General features: G+C 38.5%; 1 protein-coding gene across 4 annotated transcripts in view; it reads right to left on the bottom strand.

Moving 5' to 3' along the window:
• znf385a (zinc finger protein 385A) overlaps positions 1-12,823 on the bottom strand; it is a 100,037-nt gene that overhangs the window by 20,336 nt on the left and 66,878 nt on the right. For 2 of the 4 annotated variants that reach the window (XM_079802157.1, XM_079802158.1), the window contains exon 3: positions 3,611-3,721. In XM_079802157.1, the coding sequence (XP_079658283.1) occupies positions 3,611-3,721 (111 nt within the window). Of the gene's footprint in view, positions 1-3,610; positions 3,722-9,058; positions 9,730-12,823 lie in introns of those variants that run through there. The other 2 variants (XM_079802160.1, XM_079802159.1) reach the window with 2 other exon arrangements.

Genomic DNA, 12,823 nt, shown 5'->3' with positions numbered 1-12,823 from the left:
GGCACCTTTATTTTTAAGGGTGTAGACTGATCATGTTGTCCATTTCACGCTGTAGATTCAGTAGCGCTGTTGCGTTGACACCGAATAGTAGTACAGAGTTCTTTTGTCTTGAGTATTTTTGTATTTTATGGCAGTCCGCCCACATTGGTGGAGGAATGCATGTGCTAAAATGCAATTGAACGTCATTTGGTTCTGGCTTTTTTGTAAAAATCTGATAAAATGACACTATCATCCTTTAGAAACGGCCAGTTCCTAACTCCAATTCAACTCTTAGCAATACAAATCCAATTTTCATGTCTGAACTCTTTGAACCCACATAAAAAATTCATTCATTGAAATTCTATGTGAAAGTTTTTATAATAAAGTTAGTTACAAGAGAGAGCATGCATTGTGTGAAGAATACCTCAGCCATTAGATATGAATACAAATCAAGTACCAAGCCAAATCCATAATGTGCATGAGAATGAAGTGCTCGTATGAATGCAGCGCTATCTATAGAATAAGGAAATGAGCAAAGTTCTCGCCCAGATGGCACAGGAGAGATGAGATGAGTTGGTTTTGAGAGCCCAAGATTAATTCTTCTAAGCACAACAATGGAAAAAAACAGGGAGCATGAGCATGAAGAACTTTTCCAAGGACAAATTAGGACACAGAGACCAGATTGTCCCAGTCTCATCGAACCACGCGTGAACAGTATGTAACGCAACATACGCCAACATAAATACAATTACCACAACAAAATGGGAAAGGGCTGCATGAGGAGGATTGACAGCTGTGGCTATTCCCGAAGCTCAACACACACATGGAAGGTTAATTTGCCCTAGTGACGGAAAACCAGCCGGTGAATGACGGAAATTGTGCGACATCGGTGGACCACTGCAGCTCTGGCAGGGGGAGGGACACGCATTCAACCCTGTCCTGCAGCAACAGTGACACAAATTGGTGACATCACTTCTGCAGCGCGGCAAGGTTATACCTCCATCTTGCGCTAGAGAGAAAGGGACACTGGCAGCACAGCATAACACAACTCTGAGCTCCTAGTTTGATGAATGCATCAGATAACACTTGCTGGCAGCCAATAGTCTGCTTTTTCCACTACAAATGTCCTCAGTTATCGGCACTGGGGGGGGGGAGAGAGAGATTTGGAATCTATGAATCCATAATGGAGCGTGAAATGATGATGGGAAGGAGGTGAGGGAATAGATATTTTCAAGGAACAAATGCATTGCTTCATTCAGCATAGTAGAGGAAGCAAATGTAGACTCGTTGCTCTGTGTAACCATTTAATGAAATATGGCATTGTATAATTTAATCTCCTAACGTAGCCGAATCATTTCCAGTGCAACAATGCATGAAAGAACTAGCACAATTTCTGATAAAACATACAAACTTGCAAGCGTTTGATGTCTTTTCTTTTTGATCTCTCAGTTTTTCCTCATTGATTTGATGCAGTGAACACTTGATGCCTGATAACTTTAAATAAGATATAAAAATAAATAAATAATAGTTTGAATGGTTAGGACAAAGACAAAAGAATGTGTTTTTGTTTGATGGTTTGTGAGTGTGCATGTGGCACTTTCCATGAACACAGCACACTTTTTTTTTTAATTCAGCACACAAATTACGTTTTTCTAATGTTATAAGAACTATATAATCTAACATAAAATAACCAAGCTAGTTTTAAATACACAATGTATGTATCCCCTTAAAATCATACTAAATTAATAATTGTAAAAAAAAAAATTTGCAAAATGTAAGAATAAATAAATTATATTAATAAATAAGAGAAGGGGGAAAAAATCATAATTTTCACATAATGTGTTAAATTGATATGAGTCATATTATTTGTAGTTATTAATCATCAACCCTTACTTGTGTTATTTAAAAATATGGTAAAATATGTTGAATAAATGGATAAATGAATGAATAAATAGATAAATAATAGAAAGTCAAAAGCATGCCCCTTTTTTGTGGAAAGTGCCATGTGGTTCAGTGTAAATGTGTGTGTGTGTTCATGTTTTTCTCTCCCGGTGGGGACTTCAACCTGAATGCATACAGACTCATGGGGACTCATGTCACCATGGGGACCTAAATTTAGGTCCTCATGAGGAAACAGGCTTGAACTGCTTCAAACTGAAAATGTAAAAATGAAGACAGTTATGTGGATAGGGGTAGGGTTAGTGTAAGGGGATAGAATATACAGTTTTTACAGTATAAAAACCATTATGTCTATGGAGAGTCCCCACAAAGATAGTGAACCAGACGCGTGCGTGTGCGTGCGTGTGTGTGTGGTTAAATGTAACGATGGCAAGCAGGGAGACGTTGCAAAAACAGGGGTGTTGAAATTATATGCCTATCTTTTACAAACCAGGACAGCTGCAGGTGTCAGAGATGTCCAATCTTTGTAGTCAGGTGCTTAAGGTTTATTGAACAGCATGCATTATTATTTACAAGCACACTTGTATGTGTCAAGTTCGTTTGACTTGAGGGTCATGAACTAGGCTGTAAATGAAAGGCATCTTTGGGTGGCGCTTTGGGATATGGAATTTATAGCTGAACTAACAACCGTCTAGGTCTAGGATATTTACTGTGAACCAAAACAAAGCAACATTAGATGATGGAAATAACTGTAGTACATAACTTCAATCTTATCTTCACCTCCATGAAATATTATCACCTCCAATGAACCTACTACACCTCTTAAGTCCAGTTGTTTCACAGAATTGCTGAGTTGTCTCAAAATCTCTCCCCATAAATCATTAAAAGCGAGCTGGGCTAACAGCTATTTTCGCAGGTCTTCACATGCAGGCTTGGCCTCTCCGTCTTCTCCCTGTTTTTCATTGTCTGTGGATGCGGTTTAAAGAAGGCCATACATCTGCACGACTGGAGGCAAGATTACAGGCTCACACCAAGAAAGCCACATTCTGCCCATGATTACAGTTCTCGTCCGTAAAAATAGCACATGGCTAGTGGGGCACTCCCAGGTCCTGCTCTGTTACTAATCTCACACATGTCACAATGTCTGCCACAGCTGCAACTGAATTCAGCCCAGAATATTTCAGGCTTAAGTCTCCCCACCAAACAAGCGCAGCAGCAATTTGGTGCATAAACAACCAACATAATTGCTTTCATTGATGCTCGAGGAATATTGGAACGGCAAAATGCGCGATACGGATCTTGTAATAAATGACTGTGGTAAGTCTAGAATGGAAAATTTGAACGTTGTTTTTGTAGGAAGGATGTAGGAAGGTTTCTGTAGGATTTCCTGGTGGAAAAATATCTTATAATTGAGATATTACTGTATGTTGCGAGAGATTTTCTTAAAACTCGTTTTAATTGTAGAAAGAAAGAAAAAAACGCTTCATGCTGTAAGCATCCAATCTGACATGCTATGCGGATACAGTACTTCAAAGAGGATTTGCCATCGGCTATTTCCGGACTAGAAAGCAGAGTGTGTAAAGTATCTCAGCAACATAAACATAACACTCATATTACATAGAAAACTCACTCTAAGAAATCTGTATACGATTTCATATCTTCAATAACACAAGCCATTTGAGTAAGCCAAAGAGAACATGCATGTCAAACAGTCCAATATCAGATACCTTACCTCAGAGTTGAAACGGATCTGGCAGACATTACAGGAAATGATCGGCCGTTTGGTCTTTACCAGTGGGACTCCAAAGGTGTGGTTGATCACTGCCTTCTGAACAGGATCCATCTGAACACAGAGCAGGAGAAAGAGAAAGGGGGACAGGGAAAAGAGAAAGGACGTGTGAAACTAAACTCTGGTCCTGCTTCCATTAGACAGACAAGGTCATTAATCATGTTGATGGAAAGGTCTAGGTGGCAGTAGAACATGGCTAAAGGGTGGCCATATGGTGCAAAGAGTCAGGACACCTGTGAGATCAAGTCAGGGTGAGCAGCTCTACTCTTGCACAAATGTTGTCCGTCCCTGCATTCAGTTTCAAAATATCAATGACTTGGCTAATAAACGAAGACAACCTAATTACTCACTTACCATTAAGGAGGCCGCAGTACACTAGATAATTTCTAAACCAGCATATAGACTGCATACCAAAGAATCTACTGGATAACATTAATTAACAATGAGCAATACATTTGTTACAGTTTTTACTGGTAGAAATGTGACTATTGTTATAGTTAAAGGTGCAATAAGTGATCTGGGAAATGCTAACTTTAGCCTGCTAGCATTGAAAGTATACGATCCCTCCCTCACTGCAAATCGCTGTCTAAAGCCACGCCTCCTACAAAACACGTGTCATTCACTGGGGAGAAAACTTTTTAGTACAGTGAGTAACAGTACTACAATAACTTCTGCACAGCGTACGTGAATGCGCTGATGACGTATGATCTCTGCGTGAACAGGCTGAACAGTGGTTTGAAAAAATTATCGCCTTCCAAAGACAATATATTTTTTATAAAAATACATTTAGACCGCTTAGCATACTAATTACTATCAGGATATGAGGAGACTTTCAACCAGCATAACAAAAAAAAAATTCTGTAGAGAATCACCTATTGCACCTCTTTACAGATATTAAATAAAATTATTGTCACTAAAATGCTATAATATATTTAATTCTACATGATTTACAGTCAAAAGTTTGGAAACTGTACTATTTTGATTGTTTTTGAAAGAAGTCTCTTCTGCTCACCAAGGCTGCATTTAATTTATGTTATTATATTGTGAAATATTATTAAAATGTAAAATAACTGTTCCCTATTTGAATATATTTTAAAATGTAATTTATTCCTGTGATGCAAAGCTGAATTTTGAGCATCACTACTCACTACATGATCCTTCAGAAATCATTCTAATATGATGATTTGCTGCTCAAGAAACATTTATGATTATTATCAATGTTGAAAGCAGTTGTGTAAAAAATTTTCAGTATTTATCTGAAATAGAAAGCTTTTGTTACATTGTACTACCGTTCAAAAGTTTTGGGTCGGTAAGATTTTTTTAGTTTTTTGGCAAAGAACTTAAAGAAATTAATACATTTATTCAGCAAGGATGCATTCAATTGATCAAGTGACAATATAGATATTTATAATGTTGCAAAAGCTTTATATTTCAGATAAATGCTGTTCTTTTGAACTTTCTATTCATTAAATAATCCTGAAAAAATTGTACACAACTGTTTTCAACATTGATAATAATAATACATTTTTCTTGAGCAGCAAATCAGCATATTAGAATGATTTCTGAAGGATCGTGTGACTCTAAAGACTGGAGTAAAGATGCTGAAAATTCAGCTTTGAATCACAGAAATAAAATTGCATTTTAAAATGTATTCAAATAGAAAAAAGTTTTTGCTGTATTTTGGATCAAATAAATGCAGCCTTGGTGAGCAGAATAGACTTCTTTAAAAACAATCAAAATAGTACAGTTTCCAAACTTTTGACTGGTAGTGTATATATTAAAGGTGGGGTAAGTGGTATTTCAAAACTGCTTAAAAAAGTGTCTCGGGCTGAGTACCAAAACAAACGTACAGCCAATCAGCAGTATCTACTAATGACGAGGAGAAGAGAGCGCTCAGTGCACGTCATTATTCAAAAGACACGACACAGGACGGACATTATCCGAGCGATAACAGAAAGAGATGGCACATAAAAAACAAATGTGGAAGATGTCTGTGGAACAAAAGAAGGCGATCAGGCAAAAAGTAGCGCTTTCCAGCGCTGGAGAGAACTCAAGGAGGCGAAGGCCGAGGTTGCTCTATTTCTTCTCGATAAGCGAGTAACATTGGTTTTGTTTTGTTTCACAGAACTAATATATGCTGGCTTTTGCTTGAATATGTTTGTGTGTCATGTTTGCTTGCTTGTCCATTTGCGATTGTATTGTCGTTCCCTTTAACTTTGATAATTACCCATTCATTTCTGTAAAAGCCTGGAGCGTCTAAACATCCTCATTGTCTGTTTCAAGCGTCAGCTCCCAGAGTGTGTCCGAAAAGTAAGATAATATACTCCTAATATATGTTTGTTTCCTTTGGGTCCTCTTTTCGTGATCGATATAACCCTCTAATATTGTCATAATTGTAATATGTTCGTTAGTTGGACTGTCGTGCTCATGCTATCGAGTTCATGAAAACTGTGTTTGTGTTTTTGGGATGAAAGGGATTACTTTTTCACGGAACATTCGACCTGGATTACCATAGTAACACACATTGCTTTCACTTATTGATGACATCATACCCTCGGTCAGCTGGCACAGTAGATTCTGCCATAGTCATTGCCTGGGTTACGTTTGTGTGGGGCGGAGCTATCAAAATAGGGGCGTGTTTGTTTTGGTGATTGGAAATCAACATCGGTTACCAGAAATCTCTTTCCCCACCTTTAATTTGTTTGTTGTTTCTGGTTCAGTGTCCATAATGTGAATGGTCAGACTTTAATTTTTTTAACCCACTATCCTAAGTACCGCATCTCATAGCGCCAATGGCTAAGCCTCTGTTTATGACCAGCTTAATGCACAAAGCCTGATGGTCGCAGTCCAAAAATCGTTTGGCCTTGTGGTCTGCATTCAGTTCTCTATTGTCATATGATTCCCAGCATTATTATTCACTTGATATAGCTTTCATTTCATTTGAATATTTTATATTTTAATACGTGACATTTTATACAATATGACGCAGCTAATCTGCATGCATACATTTACAAATTCATCAGCACTGAACAGTCAAACTTGGACTAATGAAGTAGAAATGACTGTGATGATGTCCAATGCTGAAAATGTTTAACCTTTCAGAAACATCGATAATGGTTGTGCTTTTTATTCCAAATTCTAGACTAAGACAGGCCAGTTTGGAACATCTCCTCTTGGCTGGGAAATGCGGGGAGAGCCTGAAATGAATATTCTCTTAGTCAAACAAAAACATTTAGAAACTCTGCAAACCGGAACGTATCCAGGCAACCCCCCTACTAGAAGCAAACACAGAGCCGAGTTGTGGTTCAGGATGACAATCGCACACCAACTGTAGGTTAGCGGCCTTGAACCGGACTTCCTCCGATTTTTGCCTCTTATCTCTTTAGGCACGGTCCCGAAAGCTAGTTTGTGCACTGCGTCACTATAACCGCAGACGGCCCTGATGCCATTGTGCATGTGCAAAGTCCACACTACATCAGTCAGACAGACAGACAGTGGATTAGCTGCAATGATGTTGTTCTATGGCTATGCCTTCATGAATCTCCAGAGGATTAAGTGAAGCTGGCAGTTAGCTGGGTAATCAGAACACCTCCAGCTAGAACACATCAATAGATACAACTGTCAGTACTAACAGCCTCAGCGAGGAAACGGATGGGGGAGGGGCTCTGACGGGCTGCACGGGAAAAATCAAAGCTCGGCAAAGGCCTCTCATAAGAAAAAGATTACTTTTAAAGGCTCATGTCTTTTTTGAAAGTCTACTGCTGCATTATAACTCAGAACGCTCTTCTAATCAAGATTTAATAGCATACAGAAGTTAAAATGCGTTTCTAGACCAGAATCCTGGGTGTTGGTCCATCATGCTTCGCATTATGAAGTAAAAATAGCACTGCATTGAAGTGGTCTTCAGCTGGTGTTACTTCATTCCTTTGACTTTCTCAGCCGAGACATCTTGGCTCATAACTATCCCAATAATTTCCTTAAAATCAAACAATGTTGTGATACAGCTTTATGATGATGCTAGAATCAAACTATTAAAAACCACCAAAGCACAGCTGAAAGATGCCGTAAACTGGGATAGTTCACCTCAAAATGAATATTCGGTCATCATTTACTCACCCTTCCCAATCTGTATGACTATCTGTCTATGCGGTAGTTCGGAACACAAAAGAAGATATTCTGAAGAACTGTTTTGTCCATAGAATGAATGTCAATGGGGTCCAAAACAACACTAAACTCCATTGACTTTCATTATATGGAAGAAAAAAAAGCATATATCTTTAAAACACTCTATATGTTATATAAAATACTTTTACACAGAAGAAATAAAGCCATATAGGATTGGAATGACATGATGTAAAGTAAATTATTCATTTTTGCATGAACTATTCCTTTAAGGCGTGTGTGTTGATCATGTTTTATCGAAGCCTCTATAACATACTGTATTTTTATGGTGTTGGCAGACACTGCATCTATACTAGTTATCAAAGTGAGCAATTAACAGTGCATGTTACATTTATCCAATTGGCAAGCACAGTGTCTGTCATATGACCTCCCGATGCTCCCTCTGGAAAACCACATCCCACAAACTGTTCAAAAATAGCCAGATCCAAACACAGACCCTTCACTCTCAGGAAAATAAGGTACAGCGCTGTTACTGGGGCAGTACCCTAAGGTACAAAAGCGAAAATGTACTAATATGTACTTTTAAAATACTAATATGTACCATTTAGGGTAAGTAAGTTAGGTATAAATATGTACCTTTTAACTTTTTTGTACCTTAGGGTACTGCCCCAGTGACAGCGCTGTACCTTTTTTTCGGAGAGTGTTTAATGACCCTTTAAAGGGATGGTTTGAGCAAAAATAAAAATTCTGCCATTCTGCCATTAGTTTACTCTTTCTACTTTTTACTGGGTTTTTTTTTTTTCATACAATGAAAGTCAAAGGGGTCCTATGTTGTTTTGGACCTTTTTGACTTTCACTGTATGGTCAAAAACGTGGAAAAAGTCTTCAAAATATCTTCTTTTGTGTTCTGCAAAACAAATAAAGTTCTGAAACAGGTGAATAAATGATTTTGGGTAAACTATCCCTTTAAAGGAAATATGTAAAATACACTTAAAACACAAAATTTGGATAAAAAATTTAGTTAAAAAACTTAACTCACAAGAGTCTCCCCTTCCACTCACAACAAGATCCCATGTCAGTTAATACAAACACTGCATGCCGGACACCACAAGCCCAAAATGCACTGCGTTCAAAAACAGAAGAAGGTGCAATGCCAGATAAAACATCCCGCAAAGAAAACGAATGCCTTTCAGCGTCCAGCGCTCGAGACCCGGAGAAAAGTACCCAGCTTTGTTACCTCTCTGCCTGAGCTAGCTGGAGGGCACTCACCTTTATATCCTCAGCAGCGCCTGGATCTCGCAGCTGCATTGGATCCTCCATGAGGGAGCGCGTGTTTGTGTGTGGGTGGGTGAGTGCGAGAGTGTCACTCATCCTGAAGGGATCCTGGCTGTCCCACCACACCACCTGATTCTCCCACACTCTCGCGTGTGCACGCTTCTGTGCCCCCTTCTGGGGATGACAGCGAGCAATTCTTGCGTTTACAGGTCCAGGATATAATTAATTGATTTCTCTCTTTCTAGTCGTGCCTCTTCTTTTCCAGTCGGTCGTCACTCTTACCGTTAGGGTTCAGTTTCTCGTTCTCCGCTGTTTAATCTCATCCACCTTCCTTCCTTTCCTCCCTCCATCCTTCCTGACACTTCACAGCAAGCCAAGACTGCGTTCCTGGTTGGATGATCTCTCTTCATTTTCCTCTGCCTCTCACTTGCTTTTTTCTTTCCTTTCCTTCCCTTCCCCTTTTTTTCTCCACTAATAAATTCTGTCGTCCCTTCTTGTGCTCTTTCAATGATCTCCTTCCTCTTTCTGTCCTACATGCTCACTCGCTGACTGCTTATTTTACCCAGATGCACTAAGAATGTCATGCACTCCCTCAGTTTTTTTTTCTTTTTTCACTCTCCAAATCACCCCTTCACTCCCTCATTCTATCAAGAGCACTTATGCACAAGCTGCAGAATTCAGCCCTCCTCCATCTCCCCCGTCATGACAGTCCTCTCGCTCTTGCCACATACCTCTAAAACTCATGTGGAACCAATACAGCTGTGACCTGGGCTCAATTAATAAAACTTCCCAAAAATACTTTAACTCATAATGCCTTGTGATTGATATCTTCCAGCTATTAAGGTCGAAAATTACAGTTTTTCGAGGGGGTCGTCAGAGGTAAAGGGCACGGAGCCAAAAGATTTCAACTCCAAAAGTCCACGTGGAGTTGCATTACTCAGCGAGGAAAATTGGCAAGCTGTGAGCATAAACGTTGCCTTTTGTGAGCGAGGCTTTACTCGAAGGTGGCTGCAGGTGAAATGCAACAAGTTGGTGCACAAGCCGCCCGATTTGACGCCTCCGAAATTCCTGATTCTGCAGAATAAGCGAGTGTCTGGGGGAGCTTTTCTGCACCTTCACGCCACAACCAGCTGCTTCGTATAAATTATTCAGGTGCCTTACTGCCTGCAGGCAAATTGACTTAGACAGGCAGGTAGAGGCCAAATCACATTAAAGGCAAATTACAGCTGGACTGTAGAGGAATGGAAGTTTGTGATCCACCCTGGCTCGATCTACAGCTGATCAAAAGTATCTGACATTGGTGAAATGTACATAGCAAAAAAATTATTTGGCCAAACCCACACATAAAAATAAAAAAAGTACTTTAAACCGATTACAGCTTCATCAGCTTTGATCAAGTTGTTGCATTCCAACATGAATGCGATTCCAGACGGAACAACTTGAGCAGTACAGCAAACAAATCTTGTTTATAAGCAGTGTTGGGGAAGCTACTTTGAAACTGTAGCTTGCCAAGCAAAACGAATCACAATTTAGAGTTATACAAACAAAAAGTAGCCAATTACACGGTATGTTTTTATAAATAATAAAACCGTAACTATCTAAGAATATCATTTATAATTTAATCAGAGCCATTCGAACAATGAACAAACATTCTTAGTATGTGACAGTAGACTTGAACAGGTACATTTATTTTAAAAGTACAATAAAGCCACCCTAATTTACATAACTGAGTCCAAAAAAAAGTTGCTACAAGAATCTGATTATTTACTTGACCTATTCGACCTAACCAATTCACTAGATTGTGTATTTTCAGTTGTGGCTCCTAGACTATGGAATGATCTTCCTTTCTCTGTGCGATCTTCAACTTCTGTACAGATGTTCAAATCATGTCTTAAAGGTGCAGTGTGTAAATTTTAGCAGCAGCCATCTAGTGGTGAGGTTGTGAATTGCATCCCCCAACGCCCACCCCTCCCTTTCCAAGCACATAGAGAAGCTACGGTGCCTGACACAGGACAAAAATGTCGTTGTCGGAGAGAGCTGAGAGTGACTGTAGAGAAGTTTGTCCATTTAGGGTTACTGTAGAAACATGATGGCGCAAAAGGGCGATTTCACTGTAAGGGGACACGCGGTGTATGGAGATAGAAATGGCTCATTCTAAGGTAACGTAAGGGTACATTATGTAAGGTCTTTATCAGTGTTGCCACAGTTACTTTGAAAAAGTAATCTGATTACTGATTACTCCTTTAAAAAGTAACTTAGTTACTTTACAGATTACTTGATTTTAAAAGTAACTAAGTTAGATTACAAGTTACTTTATTAGTTACATTCAGCAGTTGCCGACAACACCCCTGCCGCCTCAAAATAGAAATGACAACCGTTTTTGCCAACACTCACTTTATTGGAAGTGCATTTTTAACAGTAACGTCAACAATGTATCTCCTGACATTTTAATTGAAATTGAAAAAATATTTACTGAAAAAAACAAACATGTTTTAATAAAAAATTTAATAAAGACAGTCTTTCTTGACTTCACTTAATATAAATACTCTCCCCGAGACGGAAGAAGAAAGCAAAAATATATATTTTTACTAAGGAAAATGACAAAAATAGTAACTCACAGTGACTTGGATAAATTACTTTAATCTGATTACTGGTTTGGAAATAGTAACACGTTAGATTACTCGTTACTGGAAAAAAGTAGTCCGATTAGAATAATGCGTTACTAAGTAACGCGTTACTGGCATCACTGGTCTTTAATCAATCATTTATTTATAACGCACATTTTAAAACGCATATACAAGTGCTGTACAAGAAAATAAACCTTTCATACACAAAAAATGTGTACCATGACCACTGAATACATAGTTATGTATATTATATTGCATTTCTGTCAATAGATCCTCATAAATACTACACACTGCACCTTTAAGAGCTATCTGTACTTGCAGGCGTTTCATAGGTAGTTTATATGTATTCACTTATTTTTATACTTTTAATTTTTATTTTTCGTGTATGAATGGTTTATTTTCTTGTACAGCACTTGTATATGCTTTTTAAAATGTGCGTTATAAATAAATGATTGATTGATTGATAGAATGAATCACACTTCCCAGTGCTAAATTTGAAAGAACATAATAAAGAGATTGGTTGGAACAAACAATTCACTACAATGAATCAAAGTGTCAAACAACGCTTTTTATGAAAGAGAGGACATCTTAGTTGAACGCATGTGATCATTAGTACACCGTGCACATTTTGAGTTCCAATTTAATTAATGAAAATTCTGCTAAATAAATAAATAATAATAATTGAAAATAATCCCAGAATTAAAACGATCCTGCAGGTGAGACATTAAACTTACCAGCAACACTAAGGCTACTATGGGGTTTGATTTCCGCTGAATGCATTACACTATATAAGTGTGTGTGTGTTCGTGTGTGTGTATATATTGGTGAACATTATATAAATACTTCAATAAAAGTCTATGTATTACAACTTGTGTGAGGGATTTCTTGTAAATGTCAGTATTCCATTAGATGATAGCGTAAACACTGCAGTGTGCTTTCAGCAGTGTCCTAGAGAGAGGTCAGCCTGTCCTTCCAGCCACTCCAACATCGCCCCCTACTGGGCATCAGGAGAATCTTGCTGTCGGACACCCGGTCACTCTCACATTGAGCCTTTAACTGTTGTGATTAATAGCCTGCTGCAATGCTAAAACGGCCTCAATCTAAAGATTACAGCTCTGTGTCTGAATATAAT

This window comes from Gobio gobio (assembly GCF_949357685.1).
Source record: "Gobio gobio genome assembly, chromosome: 21".
Lineage (NCBI taxonomy): Eukaryota > Metazoa > Chordata > Actinopteri > Cypriniformes > Gobionidae > Gobio > Gobio gobio.
The sequence above is the reverse complement of the archived record's forward strand: the minus strand, read 5'-3'. Positions and strand labels throughout refer to the sequence as shown.